Source organism: Mycteria americana, chromosome 13 (genome assembly GCF_035582795.1).
Source record: "Mycteria americana isolate JAX WOST 10 ecotype Jacksonville Zoo and Gardens chromosome 13, USCA_MyAme_1.0, whole genome shotgun sequence".
Classification (NCBI taxonomy): Eukaryota; Metazoa; Chordata; class Aves; order Ciconiiformes; family Ciconiidae; genus Mycteria; species Mycteria americana.
Window position 1 is genome coordinate 12149812 of NC_134377.1, and position 20200 is coordinate 12170011.

The 20200-nt window shown below is 47.5% G+C and overlaps 1 protein-coding gene and 1 long non-coding RNA gene across 2 annotated transcripts; one reads left to right on the plus strand and one right to left on the minus strand.

The window, feature by feature from the left end:
- Window positions 1–411: 411 nt before the first annotated feature.
- RFLNA (refilin A) lies at window positions 412–19700 on the plus strand. Its single transcript, XM_075516432.1, has 3 exons — window positions 412–682; window positions 11919–12028; window positions 14239–19700. Exons 1-3 carry the CDS (start codon window positions 473–475, stop codon window positions 14570–14572), a joined length of 654 nt encoding a protein of 217 aa, XP_075372547.1. The 5' UTR covers window positions 412–472; the 3' UTR covers window positions 14573–19700.
- On the minus strand, window positions 11546–15772 carry LOC142416649 (uncharacterized). Its single transcript, XR_012777781.1, has 3 exons — window positions 15622–15772; window positions 11745–12088; window positions 11546–11639 (listed from the first exon to the last, which is right to left on the minus strand). It is a non-coding gene; the product is annotated as an uncharacterized LOC142416649 (long non-coding RNA).
- Window positions 19701–20200: the final 500 nt, after the last annotated feature.

The window sequence follows — 20200 nt, forward strand, 5'->3', positions numbered from 1 at the left end:
GCTCCCCGGCTCCCCTCCCACCCTCTCCGGATAAATGGGCCGCCGGGAGGCGGCGGGCGGGCGGACGGCGGCAGCCTGTGGACGAGCGCGGCCCGCCCGTCCCCGTCCCCCGCCGCGCCCAGCGCTCCCTGTCGGCGGGGCCGCCCCGGGCTCCGCCGCCCGTAAACGGCCGCAGCCCCCGCGGGGCTGGGGCGGGGGGATCGGGCCTTTCTTCCCTTCCCCGGGGCCCGCCTGACGGGCGGGCGGGCGGGCAGGGCGCGGGGGCCGGGTGGAGGGAAGGCGGCCGGGGTAGCCCGGTCCGGCTGATGCTGGCTGTCCCCCCGGCAGCAGGCTCAGCCCGGGCTCTGGCAGGCTGCTGGCGGCGATCGGGACTCAGGGGGGGCCCCCCGGGCTCCTTTCCCCTTCCCTCCCTCCGCGGCGGGCGGCGCTGGAGGATTTTCTCCCGCTGCGGCCCCCTCGCTGCCCCCCAGACATGGTAGGTCACCTACAGCTGCAAGGGATGGACGAGAGCCTGAAGGAGAAGAGCCGGGAAGGCTTGCTGGACAGCCCGGACTCGGGGCTGCCCCCCAGCCCCAGCCCCCCTTTCTATTCCCTCTCGCCTGGTGAGGGCCGAGCTGGGGGCAGCGGCGGTGCGGACCCCCCGGCCCCGGGGCACCGGCGAGAGGCCAAGGACGGCAAAGTGGTAAGAGCCAAACCCTGGGCGCTGGGCTCTGTCCTCTCCGGGCCCCGGGGGGGAGAAAGGCTGGCCAAGCCCCAGAGTGGGGGGCAGCGAGGAAACGGCCTGTGCCCGCTGACTGGGGCACGCCTGGGCACCCTGGCCGTGTCCCCCCTCAGTGCCCGTCCGCCTGCACTGGTGGACGAGGGCTCTCCCGGGCTGCTTGTGCCCCATCGTGGCTGCAGTCCGGTGTTGGCACCATCACTGGCGTGCCCAGGCCCGGGGTTGGCCCAATGCTGGCCGGGGGTTTTCTGATACGCTCGCAGAAGTGTTGGCAGTTTCCTGGGTAAACTCTAATACTGGTGTGGGAGTGAAAGCCAGGTCTGAAACAGGCTCCCGTGCCTACCTTAAGAACAGAAAAGTGTAATTGCTTCTCAGTGACACAGTCCTGCCTGGTAGATAGAGGTTGGAGCTGCATCCGTCTAGACCGAGGCAGGGGAGTCCAGCTCCCAGCCATCCTTACGCTCCGGCATCCCACATTTGTTTTGTCAGGAGCGTGGAGCCACGTTTGCTGGAGCCCTGGCTGAAAGAAAGATCAAACTGTCCGTTAACTCGGGGCAGTCTGTCCAGGGAGTTGGTATGGAGACACGGTCTGGGGAAGGTTGTGTGCTGCTGCCCTTTGCTGGAGTGGGGTTTTGTGGCATGAGTCTGCATGAAAGGTTTGTGCGCTGCATGGCCGAGTGGGGCAGGGTTAGTGGTTTGTAAGCGCAGACAGCTGGCAGTAGCACTGTAGATTTCGGTTAGCCTGACACAGTGCCAGTGAAGCGGTTGACTGTGGAGTAGGATTTGGGTAGATTTATTATGACTATTATTCTCCTTTATTTTGTTTACTTCTATCCCTTAGCTATAAAAACTGTTTTTAAAACACGAAGTTCAGAGCATAAGCAATGGTGGTGGAGGTTTTTAAAGCATGATGAAAGTTCTTCCCCAGGGATCTTTCAAATTTTTTTTTTAACATATATAGAAGACATTTGTAGGTGTATTCAACATGGTTAATTAGCTTCTATACGGAATAAAAAGTGCAGCACAAATCTTTCCATGGGAAAAATTTATCTACCTATGGATTAGTGACAATTCAAAGACTTCCTCCCGGTAGAGGCATTTTGCAGTGACTTCTCACACCCTCATTTACTTTCTCAAGTTCTAAGGCTATTTTAGCATATTGCTGAAAACTGCCTTTTACTCCCAAACATGCCAAAACCTTCCCCATGAACAATGACTCCTTCTCACCAGACTATGGTGGGTAGGGTGTGAGGTGTTAATTATGAAAATCAAATCTCAAAGCCGCTAACGCTGCGGTTCTAAATATGGAGCCTTACCTGCAGATGCCTGGGCATGTGTGCCATCTTGATGGGACTGTATATGTACAAAGAGGCCTCTGACTTGGCAGGATCAGGCTGTTGCTATGTATTTGTAAAATAAAATGTGGGAGGAAGATGAATGAAGGCTTGCTGGACCAGAAAACAGCTGGGGTGGAGGTGTCTGCAAAGCTCTGTAATGGGCATATGACAGCCTCCATTCCAGTAATATGATGGCTGGCCACTGCTCCTCCCAAGAAAGCCCTTAGATATCGAAGATGAAAGAGCATGAAAAAAACCTATTTCAGCTCTTGGACTGTTAGGACTGAGAGTTTTAGTGCTTGACTTCTAAGGAAAAAAAGTTGTTCCTGTGATCTGTGTAAGGCAAAATTAAGTTTTCCAGTTATTTTTAAATTTTTATCATAGATGAACATTTTACACATTTCAGAGGAACTCACACTGTAGATGTTTCCAAATTTTATATCACATTGCAACAGCATGGGTAGCCCTGGGCTCCTGCTGTTAAGAGTTTCATACATTGTGTGTATTTCCATGCCCTTAGTAGGTACAGAAGGTTGCAGAGATCCTAACCCTGAAACCAGTTTGACTGTATTATTTGGAGTGGTGCACGACTGTGCTCTTTAACTCCGACTGCTTGGTACACTGCAAAATAATGAATAGGAACTTTCACTCTGTTTGACTGTACAGAGAGTTTCACTTTTTCATTTCCACTCTGCAAATACTGTACTCGCAGCTGTTATTAACAAAGCAGGAAAAATATGGAGAGCATTGCTTGCTTCATACTTCTAAATTGCAGTGTCTAATTAGCTTTAATCTTGCCATTTAACAAGGACTTGCAGATCTATGAGCAATTACGCAATCCATGAATGTGCTTCTGTTTAACTCTACTACTCTGCTGTTCATCAGAGCATGCAGAATTGGCAAATCAATATTGCAGCTATTTGCACACCAAGGCATGCTTTTTTTTTAATAGCCTATTATATTAGTGTTTGTTTTGCTTATAAACGTGACAGAGCCAGGAATGCAGCCTGCACTCTTTGTGTTGTAATACTATAAAACCATATATAAGCTCAGTCACTAATGGCCAAAATTCTAGTATGTACGGTTACAATAAATTGCTGTCAGGTGAAGAAAACAACATTCCAGAACTGTGAGAAGTATTTCATACTATTCCTTGCTCCAGACCTATCAAAACCACCAGTCTGAACCCAGTTGCGTTCTTTTGCAGTCAGCTATTTTGCTCCAACTTCACAAATATGTTGAAGCATTTTTCTGCTCTAGGACAGCTCTTCTCATATGGACTAAAATGAGATTGCATGCCCTTATCGAAGACTTTCTTGTGTGTAAAATCCATGCTCTCCCTGCTTTATGTTATTAACTGTGACTCTGAAAAAGTAAACTCTCTTTAATAAGCATGACTTTGTTTCAAAGACAATGCACCATTTATTCACACTTAACCAGCCAATTTGGCTACAGCTTTGGGATCCAAGAAAATATGAAAGGCAATTTAGGGCCAGAGTCATAAATACCACAAGTTCAACACCATTTAGGGACTTTTTTGTTGTTGTTGTTTGCATTTTACTTGCAGTGCAGGAGAAATTGACTTTTATTTCTTCAAATAAAGTCCATGTAGGGAATTTGTCAATTGTTTTGTGCGTAAGTGCAAATATCCTAATGAAAATAGAAGGTGACTTTTACCTAGTTCTGCCTTTTAAATCTGAAATGTGCTTAAATTGATTCTTAGGACTTGGGTTACTGAATTCCCTAGACTTTGTGTGTAATGCTGGGCCAAAAGGAACATAAATACAATGAAATAAATCTCTTAATAATATGCACAAAGACGCAGTTGCTGGAAGGACGGGGAATGAAGTGACATCAAGGTAGCCAGATCTGCTTAGAGTTTTCCCTGTTGTTGCCCTGGGATGTAGTCTTAGGCTAGAAGAACTGCTTTTGGGCTGTGCTGAAATACGTGCTTTGCATTCAATAGCATAACTCCTAATGGATATCAGGGGAGATAAGGATCACATTCATCTGCAGAACTATCAGTCGTGCCTTCTTGAAGCAGCAGACTTCTTGTCCCTTCCCAGCACTGTTGCCACTGCAACGAGTTCCGCCACTGCAATGAGTTCCTTTTTATTTGAAAGACTTAAGTATTTGTGCATTCAACCTGCCTCACTGACTGACTTCTGTAGGACTGTATCCCAGTGGATCAGCTGTAAGATGAATGCCCCCATGTAGGGAATTTCTACTTACATTCAGCTGTGTTGGACAACAGTGCGGTGCCAGAATCAGTCTCGTGTGGTGGGAGGAGATTCCAGCTTCATCTCAAGTGCAGAGGAGGAGGAGGAGGATACCTTGCCCCTTGACACAGCCTTCACAGGCATGATCCCAACAACGGGGTCCAGGTCAGCATGTGTTTCAACCTTGTTGGATTTATGGCTGATATTAAAAAAAAAAAAAACAAACAGAAACCCAAAATACCTTTTCCTGACATGCTGCATTTTGAAGAGCCCTTGGGCCACAGAGCCAGCATCTCATCCTACACTGAAAGCACTCCAGGAAGGGGGACTGTCTTGTGGGGACTGGGTGGGGAACATGGCCATCAAAGGGCTTCCAGGCAATATGTGACTTCCAGACCTGCCAACACCTGCAGTGAAAGCACATGTGAGAGAAAGGCCCAGCACCCTCAGCCTGAGCCAGCCTGCAGCCCGCACACGAAGCAGGGGACATGACTCTCCAGGACCACGTGGGTCCCAGCAGTTCTGGGGAAAGCCCCAGGCTTGTGCGGGGAGCGAGGCACCCATCTGGCACAGCAGCAGGGCTTGCCTCGGGGGTTGGCGTTTGCAGCCCAGCATCCTGACCCACTTCTGAACTGCTCCCACGGGGCGGGATCCTGCAGGAATTCCCCCGGCAGGGGTTGGCGGTGGTTTCAGTTTCACGCCTGCATCCGCTGCCTGGCAAAGACTAACCCCACCTGGCTGTCCCCGGTCCCTCAGCCCCGTCCAGTTCTGAACACCCACCCACTCCTCCTCCTCCTTGGTTCAACGCCAGCAGCGAAGGAGGGGGAATGGCTCTGGGCCTCACCTAATCCTTGAACCGTGACGGACATCCCTTCTGGGCAGATCAGGGAAGCAGTCATAGCAGTCTCATCATCTACTCTGAAAAATGTGGCTGTATCTAGGGTGGTGTCTTCTAGCTGTTTAATTTCCATTCCGTCCCTGCGTAATGCTGTGGACAATAAACAAAGCAGCACACATTTCCCACTTGAAATAGAAGAGGGAGATAGGCAGGAAGGATGTAATTCTTTGAAATAATAAAGCCCTGCTTTCTACCTGAGGTCTGCATTTACTGTTATCACCTCCAAATAAAATCTCATCCGGCTCTAGTATAAATTACTCATAATGTGCAATACGTGAAGATATTGGGAAAATAAATGGTCTGTTAAACAAATACTGCTTATCAGCTAGAGCGGAGAATGTAGATGTGTGTCAAATAACTCAGCCAGATCTTTCATTATAGCTGTAAATAACAGCTGAGTAAAGTGACATTTTCATGGACCTGACATGTTACCATAGCGGGAAAACGTGGTGAGAGATTTGCTTATGCCCTAGCTAAGTTAGGAGCTGGGAATTTGGGAAGCTGTATCCTGTTTGTAGCCCTGATGCTTGGAAAACCGTTTCCCCTTACAGTCCCTAGAGATCTAATGCCACATTGTAGTGCCTTCTACGTCATGACCATAGCCAAAGGAGTCGGTCAGTTCTGGTCCTTCGTGCTCTCTGGGGAAAAGGTTTTGGGGGTTTTTACTTATTTCAAGTCACGTTAATTTCCTTTCCTTTTTGTTGCTTTGCTGCCTGGAATTTGGAAGCTACAGGAACAGTCAGTATATTTCAGGCCCGATTCATGGCACTTTTTTCCTCATCTTTGTTTACCGTTTGATAACTCTGCTTCCATTCTTGTACGTTACCCCAAGTGAAAAGTATCTTAACAGAGCCCACTGACTCTAAATAATTATTAGGGGTAAAAATAGCGTTATTCTGCCCACTACATTATTTTTGCTGTTGTTCAGAACTCTGTGGTTTACATATCCCCAGGAACCGGTCCCTGAGATGGCACTCATGGCAGGTACGAAACAATGACGTGGAGCTGAAGGACGTGCATCTGTCCTAATGCGAGAGCCCCCCGTAACACTTACGCCACCGTAAAGGAAGTGCTGTTGGTTAGCTGTAGATTGAATTCTGTTCAGCAACCGATTTTATCTGTGTTTATCTATGTCCTACTTGAAAAAGGCAGAGTTTAGCTGCCCAGGCCGTTACATGCCTGAAAGGCATCGGAGTTAAGACAGAGGGAAAAATGCAGCCAAACAAGAAATCACTTCAACTTTTTAATAATACCGTAACCCTTTGCTGGTTGAAACAAATTATGTACCAAAAAGGAAATTAAAATGATAGCACATTTACTGCTTGATTTTCACCCTGGCTCTGTTTTGAGGGCATAATGTGTACGTGTGGGACTCGCTTTTTGATCTCTCCAGTGTCTTCCCTTTCACCTCCTCAACCTTCCTGGACTACCAGACTCCTCCTTTCATAAAGGTTACAGAGTTGTGGTGGCTTTAGCAGAGCTGCATCTGATAAGTAGCAGCACAGCTCCTATTACTAGGGACAGATTAATCAGGCCTTAACTGGGTTTGTTCTTTGGATAGACAGGCCTTGACTGGGGATCACTTGTGGACAGCCTGGTCTAAAGACATGTGGGTTTCTCCTCTTCACCAGTAGTGACCCCCAGTAGTGTGCAACAAGCTCTGCTCCCCGCCAGCCCATCTGTGGTGCAGGGCTATAAAGAAACTCACCTTATTTGTGAAGTGTCTGGAGATCGCTGAGTGATTGCTAGAAATGAGCCAACAATCATCATTTTCTCCAGGGAGCTCAGCAGTCCAGTGTTCCTCTTCTTTCAACCATTCCTGTGCAGAAGGAAAAAGAATTGAGTCAGTATTTTTTTTGACAGGCAGAACATTTTTGTTTTGTTTTTACCTTAAAACAGATTGGAAGGAGCTGGAGTCAAACTCTTGCCAAAAAGCCAGCTTTTGACATGTGCCAAGCATATAACATTTCAGCCCCAAAGACAAATCTTTTGGAAAACTCATATCCCCTGTTCCTTGCTTCCCAACTCCAGGTGAGATGCAGGAGCAGATATTTCAGAACATCACTGGAGGTGAAACAAAATGTCATCTGAAGTGCCCTTCAGTTGCTGCTATGTAAAACCTGTGCTTACTGTTTAGTGACACTTTCACTCCGTGCAAGCAATTCAGTTGCTTGTTTGGTGGGCAGACTGCAGGGTCTTACAGATGATCTCTATTTTTAGACCGTGCTTTGTAAGTTATTTACGTCTTCCATGTGCAGACTTCCAGGTGACTTCAAGGTTTCTGACCTGCTGCAGGTCACAGTACTACTCAAGGTAGATAAGTGTGAATCTGTAATTCTCTCTGACGGGTGGTAGGAGTTGTTGGCTTTGGCTTGCCAATGTCCGCAATTGTTCCAGCTTTCTAAAATAATCAAGCCAAGCCTGCAGGTCTGAAGTTGATGCTCATTTACAGCATATGAAATGCATTATGAAATGCCTTTTGTCACCCTTCCCTGCCCAGAGCAAGGTAAACTATAACCCACAATGGAAATAGTCTCATCACCACTCCATCCAGACCTAACCTGGAGAAGACTTAATCCTGCTCTCACCAAATTCACTGGCAACTTTTTGACTCTGATTGATTTCAGTCATGCATGACAGAGCCTCCCTTTCTCCATGCACACTGGTATTGTTTCTGCAGCATGTTCTTGTTTCTTGTTCCCTGCTGTGGGACTTGCGATTTCAACAGACAGCATTTGCATCTGTGCCCACGCTCTGACGGAGCAGCACCCCCGGCACGCAGCAGGCTGTGAAGCCTGTTCCCGTACAAATGCTGGGGGCCAGATGCCCCAGCAACGTTCCTGCTAAGCCACAGGAAGGACCTCGCCTCCTGCATCCTCATCTCTAGGGATGTTTAGAGCACACTTAGTGTCAGCATATGTTAGCAAGAAGTGTGAAAGTTTGTTTGCCTGGAAACATTGAAATGGCTTCTTTAAAACTGCTTCTTTAAAACTGCACCTTACAGATGCCCTTTGTGGAACCGTTAAGAGATTTGGATTTCTCCTGCATTAATCTAGCAAAGAAGCTCATGGTTACCATCAGAGTTTGTTATTTGGCATTCTAGCAAGCTAGCCTGGATCTGAAAAGCAGCTTAATTCACAGCTGTTCCATTTTACCCAATCTTCGCTTGTCCCTGGCCGGCAGAAGTAAAGAAGATACTCCCATAGGCTAAACTCACAGTAAGACAACATTGGGATGCCTATGCAGCTCAGACCAGTGCCTCCCAACCTTTTTTCTGGTTATCTAAGTTTGCAGTCAGTTTTGGCAGCCTGGCCTGAAAACATCTGTTGTTTAGAAGCTGGTACAGAAGAGCCTTCCCAATTCTATTCTGCCTCTCCACTTTTTGGGGGATTAGTACCAGTGTGTGAAACTGTCTTTGGTGGCTGTGACTTATTTTACCTGTTACGGGAAACAGCAAACCACCAGCTTGCTGGTTACACTTGAAGAGAACTATTGCCCCTCCCCAGCCAGGGTGAGCATCGCAAAGGCTCCCCAAAGGCAGTGCATGGAAGAGAGCAGGGTGCACAGAGCACTCCAGATGCACTTTCTTAGGCTGTCGGATCACACGAAGGAGGGTGGGACTGGGCCTGGACTTGGGTGGATGCCCTCCGAAAAAAATCTGGGGGATGCTGGAAGAGGCAGCAGTAATTCAAGGGCCAGGGGCCTTCCCTTCAGAGTCTGTTGCAAACCTGCACCCTGGTTAGCAGTGTTGTCTTCAGGATGGGATATAAAAGCCCAAACCACTTAGAAGTCAGCGTTGTTTTGTGCTGAGAGCCTGAAGCTGCTTAGGTTCATGGTAAAAATAGGACGTTCAGATATTTTCCAGTAAGAGGTATTCATACCTTTAGGTCTGCTCTTCATGTTACAGGACAAGGTCCATCTTTCTGCCCTATGCAAATTCAGTGTTTCATCTGGGAAGCTGGGAACACCTTTTGCTGAGCTGAGCTTTTCAAAGGAAGGAGGAGAGATTATAATTTTCTCACCTAATCTGCAAGCAGAGACCAGTTTGGGACCTTTTGGACAAGACCTCTCCTTAAGTGGGCACAGCGTAAAAAGAGGGCAGGTTCTCAGCTGGAGTTTTGCCAATGTCGGGTATGGCCACAGGAGTATAAAGAGAAAGAGAACAATCTCCTGAAGGAGGGACACGAATCTGCAGCCCTTCTTCCTTCACCAGTTAAAGCAATCTGCATCTCTTCGCAGGTGAACCCCCAGAAGGCCAGCTTGCCTGCTGTTCACAGAGCCCACGAGTACATATGCACATGGTGTTTGACTCCTGCACCCAAATGAACCTCTCCTCACGCACAAGATGCCTTTAGAAAGAGCTCTGGCCATGTCCAGACAGTTAAAAGCTGGAGATCTGCACCCTTGTGAACTAAAGCTCGTCTGATCTAAACAATTCACATTTGAGAAGCAAAGAGCTTTATTTACAACCAGAAAGGCTGCCCTTGCCCTCCCCTGTCAAGAGTCTTGAAAGCAATCCAGGAATGAACTTTGCCTTTTGGCCAGTGTTTGGTAGTGAGGGTGAACTTTTTTTTTTCCCCCTCTCCACCCCCACCCCCCCACCCCCCACCTACGCAAATATTGTCCTTTTTTGACAATGGAACAGAAATACTTAGTCAAAAAGAGGGGTTGGCCATTTTACTTCACAGTTTAACACAGCAGTAAAGTGCAGGGATATTTCAGTATGGAAAGCATAAACAGCTTTGTGGCTTTGGGACACAGAATTGAAGTGCTTGGTGAATTCAGATGAAGCAATGACATTTTTTGCCTTAGCCTAAGGCAGAAAGCCCAAGCCCCTAGAGAAAACCAGACCTCATCTAGTGGGAGGTGATGCTGTTCAATGGACTCAACAGAGCTTTGCCAGTTAACACCAACTTGAGGGACAACCTGGTGAGCATTTGGGGACCTGCATGTTGTACAGGGTAGGGCACAAGCTGCAGTACCTCTTACCCAGCACTGCCAGTAGGAACCAGGTCACAGCTCCAGTGTTCCCTCTTGTACCACCCAACCAGAAGATGCTGGGGAAGGTGGAAAGGAGTGGCATGGGAAGAGCAAGCCAATACAAGAGCTGTATCCTCAGCTACCATCAGTGGATTTTGTGAGTCCTGAGATGGTCTTACTGACGAGGGACTGATGAAATATGGCTGTGATTGTAGCACGTATGGGCTATGCGGGGTGGAAAGTGGAAAAACTCCATGAGCTTTTCAGCCATCTAGGGACCTTTCAGCCCCGCACAGAGGCTGCTAGCCATCTCCTTTAAAGAGATCCTGTGTGCCTGCGTGTCTTAAATCGCTGCTGACAGAAAAGTGGTGGCAGGGACCAAAACCTACAATGACATTTTTCCAGGAGGGCAGTATTAGGCTTAATTAGCTGCTGGGCTTGGTCCAGTCACCAGACACAGGATCCCTATATGTGGGAACTGATGTTTAAGGGCACTCCAGTATACAGAAGTGGGATTACTCATTTTTGTGGTGGGCAGAGGAGCCTAGGCTGGACTGTGACAATTTGTGAGAGTAAGTAACTTCAGGGTGTGATTAGTCTTAAAAATCCGGGTTTTGGTGTCATGAATGGAGCAGCTCCATTCATTAAAAAGTCCTGGCTTGAAACTGGTTTCCTGCATTGCAGAGGCCACAAGGTGCCCCAGTGTCTCACCCCACACTCAGTTTTGCATGGTTAACTAGAACGTCCCTTGGAGCATGACAGCCATTTTTGGCATGGAGACTTCAGCAGTAGCAAGTCTACCACTTCCCCTGCTGGATCATTGCAAGGGATACATTATTTTCAGCATATATATATATAAAAAAATATATTAAAATATATATACACATCTCACTTAAGTAGATCTACATCCTTTAAGTCAGCAGACTTAGGCCCTATCTCTGTGTTACATCAGACTTAGAGCACTTCTCCATGCTGGTGCACTTTGAGTCTTTGTAAGACTTGTTAATTCACAACAGTGAAGGCGACATCAGGGCTAAAGAAAACCCCCGAACAATTGCAATTCCTATGAGAAACAAGAAAGGAAGAGGAAAGGAAGGGCTAAATTTCAGTGAACAGATAGTGCAGCATGGAGTGCCAGATATCTGGGCAGAGTCACTTACCAGGGTGATGTGCTGGGCAGAGGGAGGTGGAGAGGGTGCTGTTGGTGGGTGGAGGGCAGCCGCTGTGTCACATCAGCCCTGGGAGCTGGAAGTCAGTCTGTAAATTGATAACAGCCACGGGTGGCAGAGCAGAAAGTCAAAGCATCGTAAATGCAAGGCCTGTACAAGGGTTGTCTGTGCAAGGATGGGGGCTAATGGTCCTGTTCTTGGCCAACCACCTTAAGGCTGTTTTTGGCAACTTGACAATGGTCCTCCCCTTTGGGCATGGAGAAGAGTGCCTTCGTCGGTGTGATGAACACTCCGCTAACCTGGGGCCCTGCTACAAACCTGGAAGAGACATGGACTGCGAGGGGGAGCTGAATGATGCTGAGAGTGCAAGCAAGGCGAGCTTAGCTTGCATGAAACAAAGTTGGTCCTAATGCTGCCAGTCACCTGTTCTCATTGCCAAAAAGCCTGTCACTTGCAGTGTCTTCCACAGGACTTGGAGGAGATGGAGTTCAGCAAGGTTGAAGGCACTGGTGTCTCCTGTCAGTGCTGAACATGCTGCTGCTGGCTGCTTATTGTGCTGTTGTGTCCCAACGCTTGCTGTGCTCTTCTTCCCTGCAGATGCCTTACCTGCTCCTGAACCCGTCCATGCCAGAGATGAGGCCTCGAATGTACCCTGTGTTTTTCGGAGAAAGCATTGAGGTCAGCCCTGAGCCCGTGCAGGAAATCAGGTACAGATGGGACTGGGTGGGTAGATGAAGGCTTCTGTCTTTTTCCTGGTGCTTTTCCTTCTGCAAAAAATTAAAATGTGTTTACAAATGAGAGTAATGGTTATTTTAATGGGAAAGGAGGGACAGGTGGGAGAGTAATGCCTGAATTAAAAAGACACTGACAGCAGCAGAGGCGGAGGGGAGGAGGCAAGAACTGGAGGGAGGTTGTAAGAGAAGAGGGCTTTTCTTCCAAGGCCAGCTCAAGTCCAAGGCTGTGAGAAAACCATTACCATCTGTTGGCTTGATGGCCTCCACTAAGTAACCTGATGGTCTTCATCTTATTACCTGCTGACTTGTATCCTCAGAAGAAACAACACCCTTATAATTGGCACCTGTTTTTGTTAGCCCTTGCAGCAGAGAAACCAACATTAGACCAGCCCACAGAGGCAGAATGACCTCCTCCTCATGAGGAGGTGGTCCCTCAAGCCAATGGTGGAGGTGTTCTGACCTCTTGTGGACCTGGTGCTGCAGCCGGTAGATAAACGTTGGTCTCTGCTCTTCTTTCACTCTTTTGCTGGTGTGGAATGTACTCTGCAAACAGCATGGAGCAGTTACACACAGCTTGGGGCAGGGACGGTGGGAGGACTGTAAACCCAATTCCCACCCCCCTCAACCTATGCAAACGTCTCTCTGGAAATGTACCCCAGTAAATCTCTGCTTGCTGAGGAACTGCCAGCGGGCATGTTTTTATGGTGATTACATCGGAGTCTTGTTTTACGCGTGCTGAATGACTTGCTTACACCCTAGCTGTGCAAAATACATTACAGCAGCTCAGATTACTTGCAGTGCACAATCAGTCAACCCCCCTCTGGGTGGAGGTAATGACAAGCACACACCCAGCTTTTAATCTTTTTTGCGCAGAGCTGCACATTCCTTGGCTACTGATTACCGGAAGAATGTTTGGGGAGCAGGGAAAACAAATGAAAGTCCTGCTGCTCCCCATGGCCAGGGATCCTTGGAAAAGCCCTTTACGTGGCCTGGTGTCCATACATCCCTTCTGGAGACCTGCAGAAAACAGGCAGGGCAGTGACATCCCACGTTTTGTGGGTTCTTCATCTGATGACGTTAACATGGCGACTTCCTTTGAGACCGATGGCTTGGATATTGGACAGCCATAGCCCATAGCATCTCTTTACTCCACCTGCTTGGTGGACCATTGCTTGGATTTTTCTGTAGGCCCCAACAAGCAACCTCACCCCTCATCTCCCAGCACCCTGATTTTGGTTAGCCTGGGTGTCTCTTTGTGCTCTGATGGCAGGGCAATATCAAGAAAAAAAGACAAACACACAGCCTTGGCAGCTCAACAAGTGTCCATTACACAATGCTTCTGCCATCTATGTAAACCTTATTTATGACATTATTTTCCTGCCAAGCCAGAGCTTGCATGGACAACAGGGCCTGTGAAAGCAGCAGCAGGCATGCGGTGTTGCGAAGTAGGTTCCCCCTGACCCCAATGTGACATCCCATGCCCATGGCCCACCAGCAGCATCTGTTCAGCCTGGCCACTGGGGCAGTGACATCCCCCAAGCCTAGCACTAGTAGTAGGGAGCGTGGTGAGATCTACTGTGAGTCAATGATCAGGGGACCTTTGTTCCACAGGGGCCCACAGCATTTCAGGTTGATGCTGCATGGCTGTGCTTATTAAAAATGCTTGGGAAAAGGCTGGATCAAGAATTTTCCTGGGATTTCAAGCTTTTCCTGCACAATCCATGGATGAATGACCATTCCTCAGCCTCTGATCTACCCCAGCTGAGGGATTTCACCACCTCTTGATGTCCTTTGCTGACAGGGTGTTTGCCTCCAGTGTAGCTCTCAGGATTGAGCTGAAGCCCCAGTGGGGCTCATGGAGGAAACCAGAGGAAGAAGCAGGCTGCTTGGAGCCTGTGCAACAAGGTCATTTCTGCCCTGGCATGACCAGGCAGGCTTGGTCCTCTGTGGTCATGCATTGCAGAAATGCTGAGATGGCTTCACCAAGGTGCGGTTCCACCAAGATGCACCAGCAGGACAGAGTCTTCTTGGCCCTCCACTTTGGGTTGTAGGGTTTGCATCTGTCCCAGTGCTTGTAAGAGGTCATAAAAGTTCCCAGCTCCAAAGGGTTAGAGAAGAGTCCTGTTTGTCTTCTCTCCTTTGCTGCCTGGGCTGTGTTTCTGATACCTTGCTGTCCTCTGTAGGTGCAATTCTGAGGTGAAGTACGACTCTGAGAAGCATTACCGGGATGACATCTTCTACGGCCCCATCCCCACCGTCACCACCTACAGTGAGACAGTCATTGCTGCTCCCAATTGCACCTGGCGGAACTACAAGTCGCAGCTGATCTTTGAGCCCCGCCAGAAGCCACTGAGGTTTCAGAGCACGACCATCATTTTTCCTAAGCGTGCCAAGAACATTTACCGGACCACCCTCAACTACAGCTTGGGTTGTGCCAAGCGTTGGTTTGCTTCCAGCGTGCAGCTGGAACTCTGCGAGGAAACCAGCCCGTGCGTCATCTACAGCGAGACCCTCTGATCCGCCCTGCTGCTGGCAACCTTGTGACCTCAAGGAGGCTGTGGCCTTTGCTGGGTCTCTGGCTGGGCCTTCATTGATGGCGACTGAATATTAATGGCTGGAGAACACATCGTCTTGGGTGAGGCTGAACTGGCTGGGAGGAGGCTTGCAGGGCACGGGATGGTTTTGATCAGTGAAAGGCTGGCTTGTATTTTGCGACGTTCCTGACATTCATGGTCTGGATTTTATTTTTGTTTTTTTCCAAGCATATCTATTTTTGACTTGTGTTTAGATGAAATCAAGATGACAAAGGACCCTGTTACCCAGAGCAGAGTGCTGCCTCGTGAGCTCTGCAGGTCTCGTCTAGCACATAGGTGAGACTCACTGTAACCTTCAGAGCTATTTTGATCTCTGCAAAGGGAAGACCAACTGCAGAGTCAGCGTCCAGCCTGCCCAGCATACACCAAGCCAGTTCTCTTAGAGTTTAAACGCAGAGGAGGCAGTTATTTGTATCAATGCATCACATCTTGCTCCAACAGCTCATCTGGGAGATAGCTGCAATATTACACCACTGCAGTAATTTCAGGCCTAAGTTACTGGGAGAAGCGGGCACTGTCGCCAAGAAAAAGAGGAAGAAAACAGGCGCACGGTGCTCTTGCTAGCAGCTAGATGTTTACATACCATAGCAAGGCACAGCACAACCAGGAGATGGGAGAAAGGCCTACCGTGACACATGACCACCTCTTCTGTGAGCCCAGCCAAGAGTATGTAGGGGAGACTGAGGAAACTGAATAGCTGAAGGGCTATTTTCTAAAAGCGTCCAAGTGATTTAGGAGCCCAGTGCCCTTTTTCAAAAGTACTGTCAGTCCAAGTGTGCCATGCTGTTCTTTGTCTTGAACACCCCCAATTTACAGCGATCTTTACGCACTTGCAACCCTTTTGAGTTTCAGGGCATGGCTGTATTGCAGAGAGGAGTGTAGTACAGGAAGACGCTATCTAGCTTCAAAGAAGCCAGTGCAGGGTTAACTCCTGAGCAAGGTTGCTCACCCTCTCAATAATTGTTTCCATACCTGTGGCATGGACAGCTTCCCTGACTGTGGAGGAGCAGCCAAACTTTCTCAGCGTAGAGCTTGAAGTACTGAAGAGCCCAAATCAGTCCAGGTTTTCCTTAATCAGCCAGGCTGTAGCAATTCAACAGGTACTTACAAACAGCTGAGCTGTCTCTGCAAAAGGATCAAGAAACACTGAGAGAGCAGGAGTCACTACAGCCGTCCTAAGGTAAACCATTCCCCACTCATGAATCACATCTCCTGGTATCTCTTCACTTTGGTAGCTCGTTGAAAATCTGCAAGAGCCTGGATTCCTGCAAACATATAACCTTTGAAAATGGCATGGAATTGTCTCCAAAAATCTTACCAAGAATTTTTGCATGCTAATCAGAAGAGCCCAGACTTAGAAAGTGACCACACAGCTCCAGAAATTAATTTCCAGCTTTCCCTCTTCTAAACTTTCCATTTTGTTCCTGACTTGCTGTGAGTCTGATCAAGTTATTTCAGAACACAACTGAGCAGCTGAGTCAGAAGACCTATTAACAGTATCAACAAGACGTAGCTGATTGCCCAGAACAGTTGATGCACAAACCCACAGAGATTAAAAAAAAAATCTGAAAAACTTTTTAAAAAAATAAAATTAAATAGTGATGTATACTTTTTTCCATCAGTTTCAAAAGGCAATTGGTAGATGTGACCAGAACTGTGACCTTTATGAAACAGAGTTCTCTTGTTTAAAATGAAACACAGTTTTTCCACCAGAGGTAAATATAAGGTCTTTATATACAAACTTAAATCCTGACAGCTGAAGTATCATTAGTACTAAAAGATGTACGCTATGGCAGTGATGAACTCTGCCTCTCTATTTGGGAGTTAGGACTCGGTAGGAAGAAATCTCTCAAAGGATTTCCAAGGCTTCCACCTACTGTTGAATTCTTTTCAGCAACACAGAAACAAGGATTGTGTTTGTTATTGGTCAGATTTTGCTGTCACTGACTGTCAGCATCAAAGCCTGGAAAAGCAATATCTGCCTCCAAAGGGATTATTATGCCTGAAGCAACCCTTCTCCCCAGAGCTCCAGCAAACGTGAGTGCTGCGGAGTTAGCTTAGACAGCAGGGCAACTGAAGCTAGGATGAATGTGGTCCCAGTGCACTGCAAGTTGGTGGTGCACTTACTTGCTGGTTCATCTTGAGGTCTATCCTGTTTTGCCAAGTGCTGGTGAGCGAGCCTTGCGACCAGTGGAAATACTCATCTGCCCTCCTGGGTCCATCATGAAGGCTCTGGAGGGCTCTTTCCATGCACCTGTGAGAGTCTGTAGCAAAGGGGGTAGGTTTCCAAGCTGAGCAATGGTGTAATCCAGGTTCAAAAGCAGGGCCAATACTTATACCCAGGAGATCCCTGCATGATGAGAGATTAGATTGCAGGCACCCCACTGAGCAAGCATGGAGACAGGCTGACCTCCAAGCCAAAGGGATGCCAGAGACTCCCTATTCTGACCATACATCAGGCTTTTATCCTGTTAATAGTTGGATTATTCCCCTGCTCCAAGCACAAACCTGCAGTTTTTGATCGCACCGTTCTTTGAGCAGGACAGGTTTTCCCCAGAAAAATCTTTTATCATGGCCAGCTGCAGGCTTCTGCCCACTTTGTCCAGTTAGTTCTGCTTTGTAAATATTGGCTGCAACAGAAGAAAGTAATTTTTAAAAAGCCAGAAAACTAGTGTGCGAATACGAATCCAGCAGAGAGACCTGAACCACCACAGCCTGGTCTTTCACCATGCAGGGACAGGGGCTGCTAAGGCAAAGTCTCACAGGTCAATGTGACCCCTGGGAGGGTGCAATGGAGGGCTGCATCCTTGGCACTGTAGGGTCCCCACATGTCCAGGCCAGCCCCTTTGAAGCTGCATGCTTTGTTTTCCTTGCAAATAGACTAGAAAGGACCTAACATGCCCCTGCTCTGTTGAGCTTAAGCAGGTTTTCTGGTTTTGCCATGTCAGGAAAAAAAAAGCCAGCCGGCAGCTTGGGTTTCTCGGCTGCCGAACACGCTTTGAGCTGTGTAGCCCTGGACGGGCCATGGTGGGCTACCACCCTGGACCACATCCAAGCTGTGACATTGCCAAGTGCCTGAGATCTGTAGAAATTTTTGAAAAATACCTTCTTATATGATGGGCCCATCACAAGCTGCTTTTCTTCTCAGTGAAAGCTGGCATTGGAAAGGGTCTTTGTTTTTCCTGAGCACGAGAAAACCACAGAGGGTCAGGTCTTCACCCTCATGTGGGTGCAGATCCCACCCTGCCTGCTCACCTTCTCTCCCTATTGCTCCTATCCCTGTGGCTGGGTTAGGCGGTGGTAGAAGACCCAAAGTTCATCTTGCTCATGACGGAGAAAAGCAATGACTTTTTTTGTTTTGCTTAAACACCAGAAACTGAATTTTGTATTTGTATGTTGCCAATTAAGAATTGCTCCCAGCAGCCAAGAAGTGCCTTACCTGTAGTATGTTTGTACACCTAAAAGGAATGATTAGTCCCACTAGAGAGGTGTTTTTCTTTTAAATGGAGTATTATTCATCTCAACCAACAGATCTTTGTTCATGTATATTTTCTCAAAGATACAAATGATAAATTTAGACCATGGAAATGCTCCTTAGAAAGGTGAGTTTCCTCGAGCAGCTGGGACTGTGGCTACACGATTTCTCCCCAGGATCTTAACGTGCCTGTTGCCCACAGTCCTGTAAGCCTGATAGGTAAAGTCAGACTCTGCCTTCAGGAATTATTTTCTGTCAGTAGTTATTTTCTGAGATTGGAAACTTTCTCAGAAGGCATCTGTTTTGGGGAAGGGAAGGTTGTTTTTTTCAATATGGAAAGTCACTATCTATCTCAAAGGTGCGGGGTTTGCCCTTCATCCCCTTCATTCCTGTGATTGTTTTGCCCCTGTATGCAACAGAGCATGCTTGTGTCTGTTCTGCCTGCATTGCTGTCATTGCATTTGGGGCCAGAAAGAGGGAACCCGAACTAAATACTGACCTTTCAGAATCTGCGGAATACTTTGCACAAAACGTAGAGAGCAACTCCAACCAAAACAGTTTACTGCTTCTTTCATCTTTTTTATTTTTCTTCTTTTTTTTCTAAGCTAGCTTTACTTTTCTCAATGTGAAATACAGATTCGCACCCTAGGTGCATACTTTCTGGGAATGATGAAATGAGGTTCGGGTGTTGATAGCAGTGTTTGAGTGAGCTGCTGGTCAGAGAAGTGAATGCTATTTACTATTTATGTTGAGTGAGTCTTAAAAAAATGGGAAAGGTCACTAGAAGGCTAATGAGCAAAAGACTTTGTAGAGCAAACTGAGGACTAAAGGCTGTGTGAATCTGATCTAGAGGTGAATGGTTCTGTGTGTGAACACTGTGAGTTAGGATATTTAGCCATTGTAGTTTTAACCTACCTTTTTTCCTGCAGGGAAGAGCATCCTTGCCTTTAGAGCTGAAACAAAATCAGATCCATCCTCTGTCACAGTCATTCAGTCCCACTGAAGTCTGTGAGGGTCAGCGTTCCCCAGGCTTGCGGGGGACTCTGTGTATCAAGCACAGATACACAGAGCTGTCCCTGTGTGGAGATGGGGGAACACTTAATAGGGAATGATGGATCTTGTTGTGGGATATTCACATTTCTACTGCCAGATAAACTCTGCTCCCTGAGGATGACCCCATCACTCACAAATTGATTTGTTCTGAACATCTCCCCTAAAGCTCTCCGATAACCATTGTATTTTATAAGTCTTGGGAGGCACTAATTCGTTTTCAGATACTGTGATGGCCATCAAAATTAGCAAAGTATCCTACCATGTGAATCGTGACCTGAAGATGGGGCTGAAAGGTGTTTGAAGGTTAGAGAGGGAAGAAAAGAACATATTACTGGTGGAAACGCATAAGGATGTGTCATATTTTTATTTTTGTAAGTCTGATTCTCTAAGTGCTTGTAAAGTACTTTACTGTTGTATATGTGGTGATGCAGTAGTTCACAATATCCTTTTATTTTTGTATATTCCCCCCTCCACAATAATCCCTTCCTGTTCAACTCATAGAGAGTAATTTAAGAAGACAAAATTTATATATCGTAATAAAATGCTCAAACTGTCATGCTGATGTATCCGGAGTTTCCTTCCTCTTCCCATCTACTTGATCCCTAATGCCCCTTTCCCATGCAGAGGGAATGTTTTTGGTGTCTCCCTCCCTTGCCCGAGGGATTCAGCCCAGCTCCCCATGGTCAGGAGGCTGTGGTTTCAGCCCTGTGAAACCTGCTCTGTCACGTATGCCCAGGGAAAGCTGAAATAGCTCAAGCAAAGGGCACAAAACTCACTCTTCCTACAGAGGCAGTTTTACCATTTCTTCACCCTAAATTTCCCTCTTCCTGCTCAATCTTGTTCTACCCAGCTATGAAGCCCTGGTGTTCAATCTAGCTAATTCCTCTCCCAGCTTTTCCGTGGCCTTGAAGGGCAGGAAGAACCGACATAATGCTTATTTCACATCCAGGTATCCACATCTTAGTACAGTATCGGGACCCCTGCTACGTCCTGGCTTTCCAAATCATGAAGGCAGATGGGTTG

Coding starts and splice junctions, on each gene's coding strand:
- RFLNA (XM_075516432.1), top strand. CDS start 473: ATGGTAGGTCACCTACAGCTGCAAGGGATGGACGAGAGCCTGAAGGAG. Junction 683..11,918: donor AGGCCAAGGACGGCAAAGTG/GTAAGAGCCAAA, acceptor TCTTCCCTGCAG/ATGCCTTACCTGCTCCTGAA. Junction 12,029..14,238: donor GAGCCCGTGCAGGAAATCAG/GTACAGATGGGA, acceptor TGTCCTCTGTAG/GTGCAATTCTGAGGTGAAGT.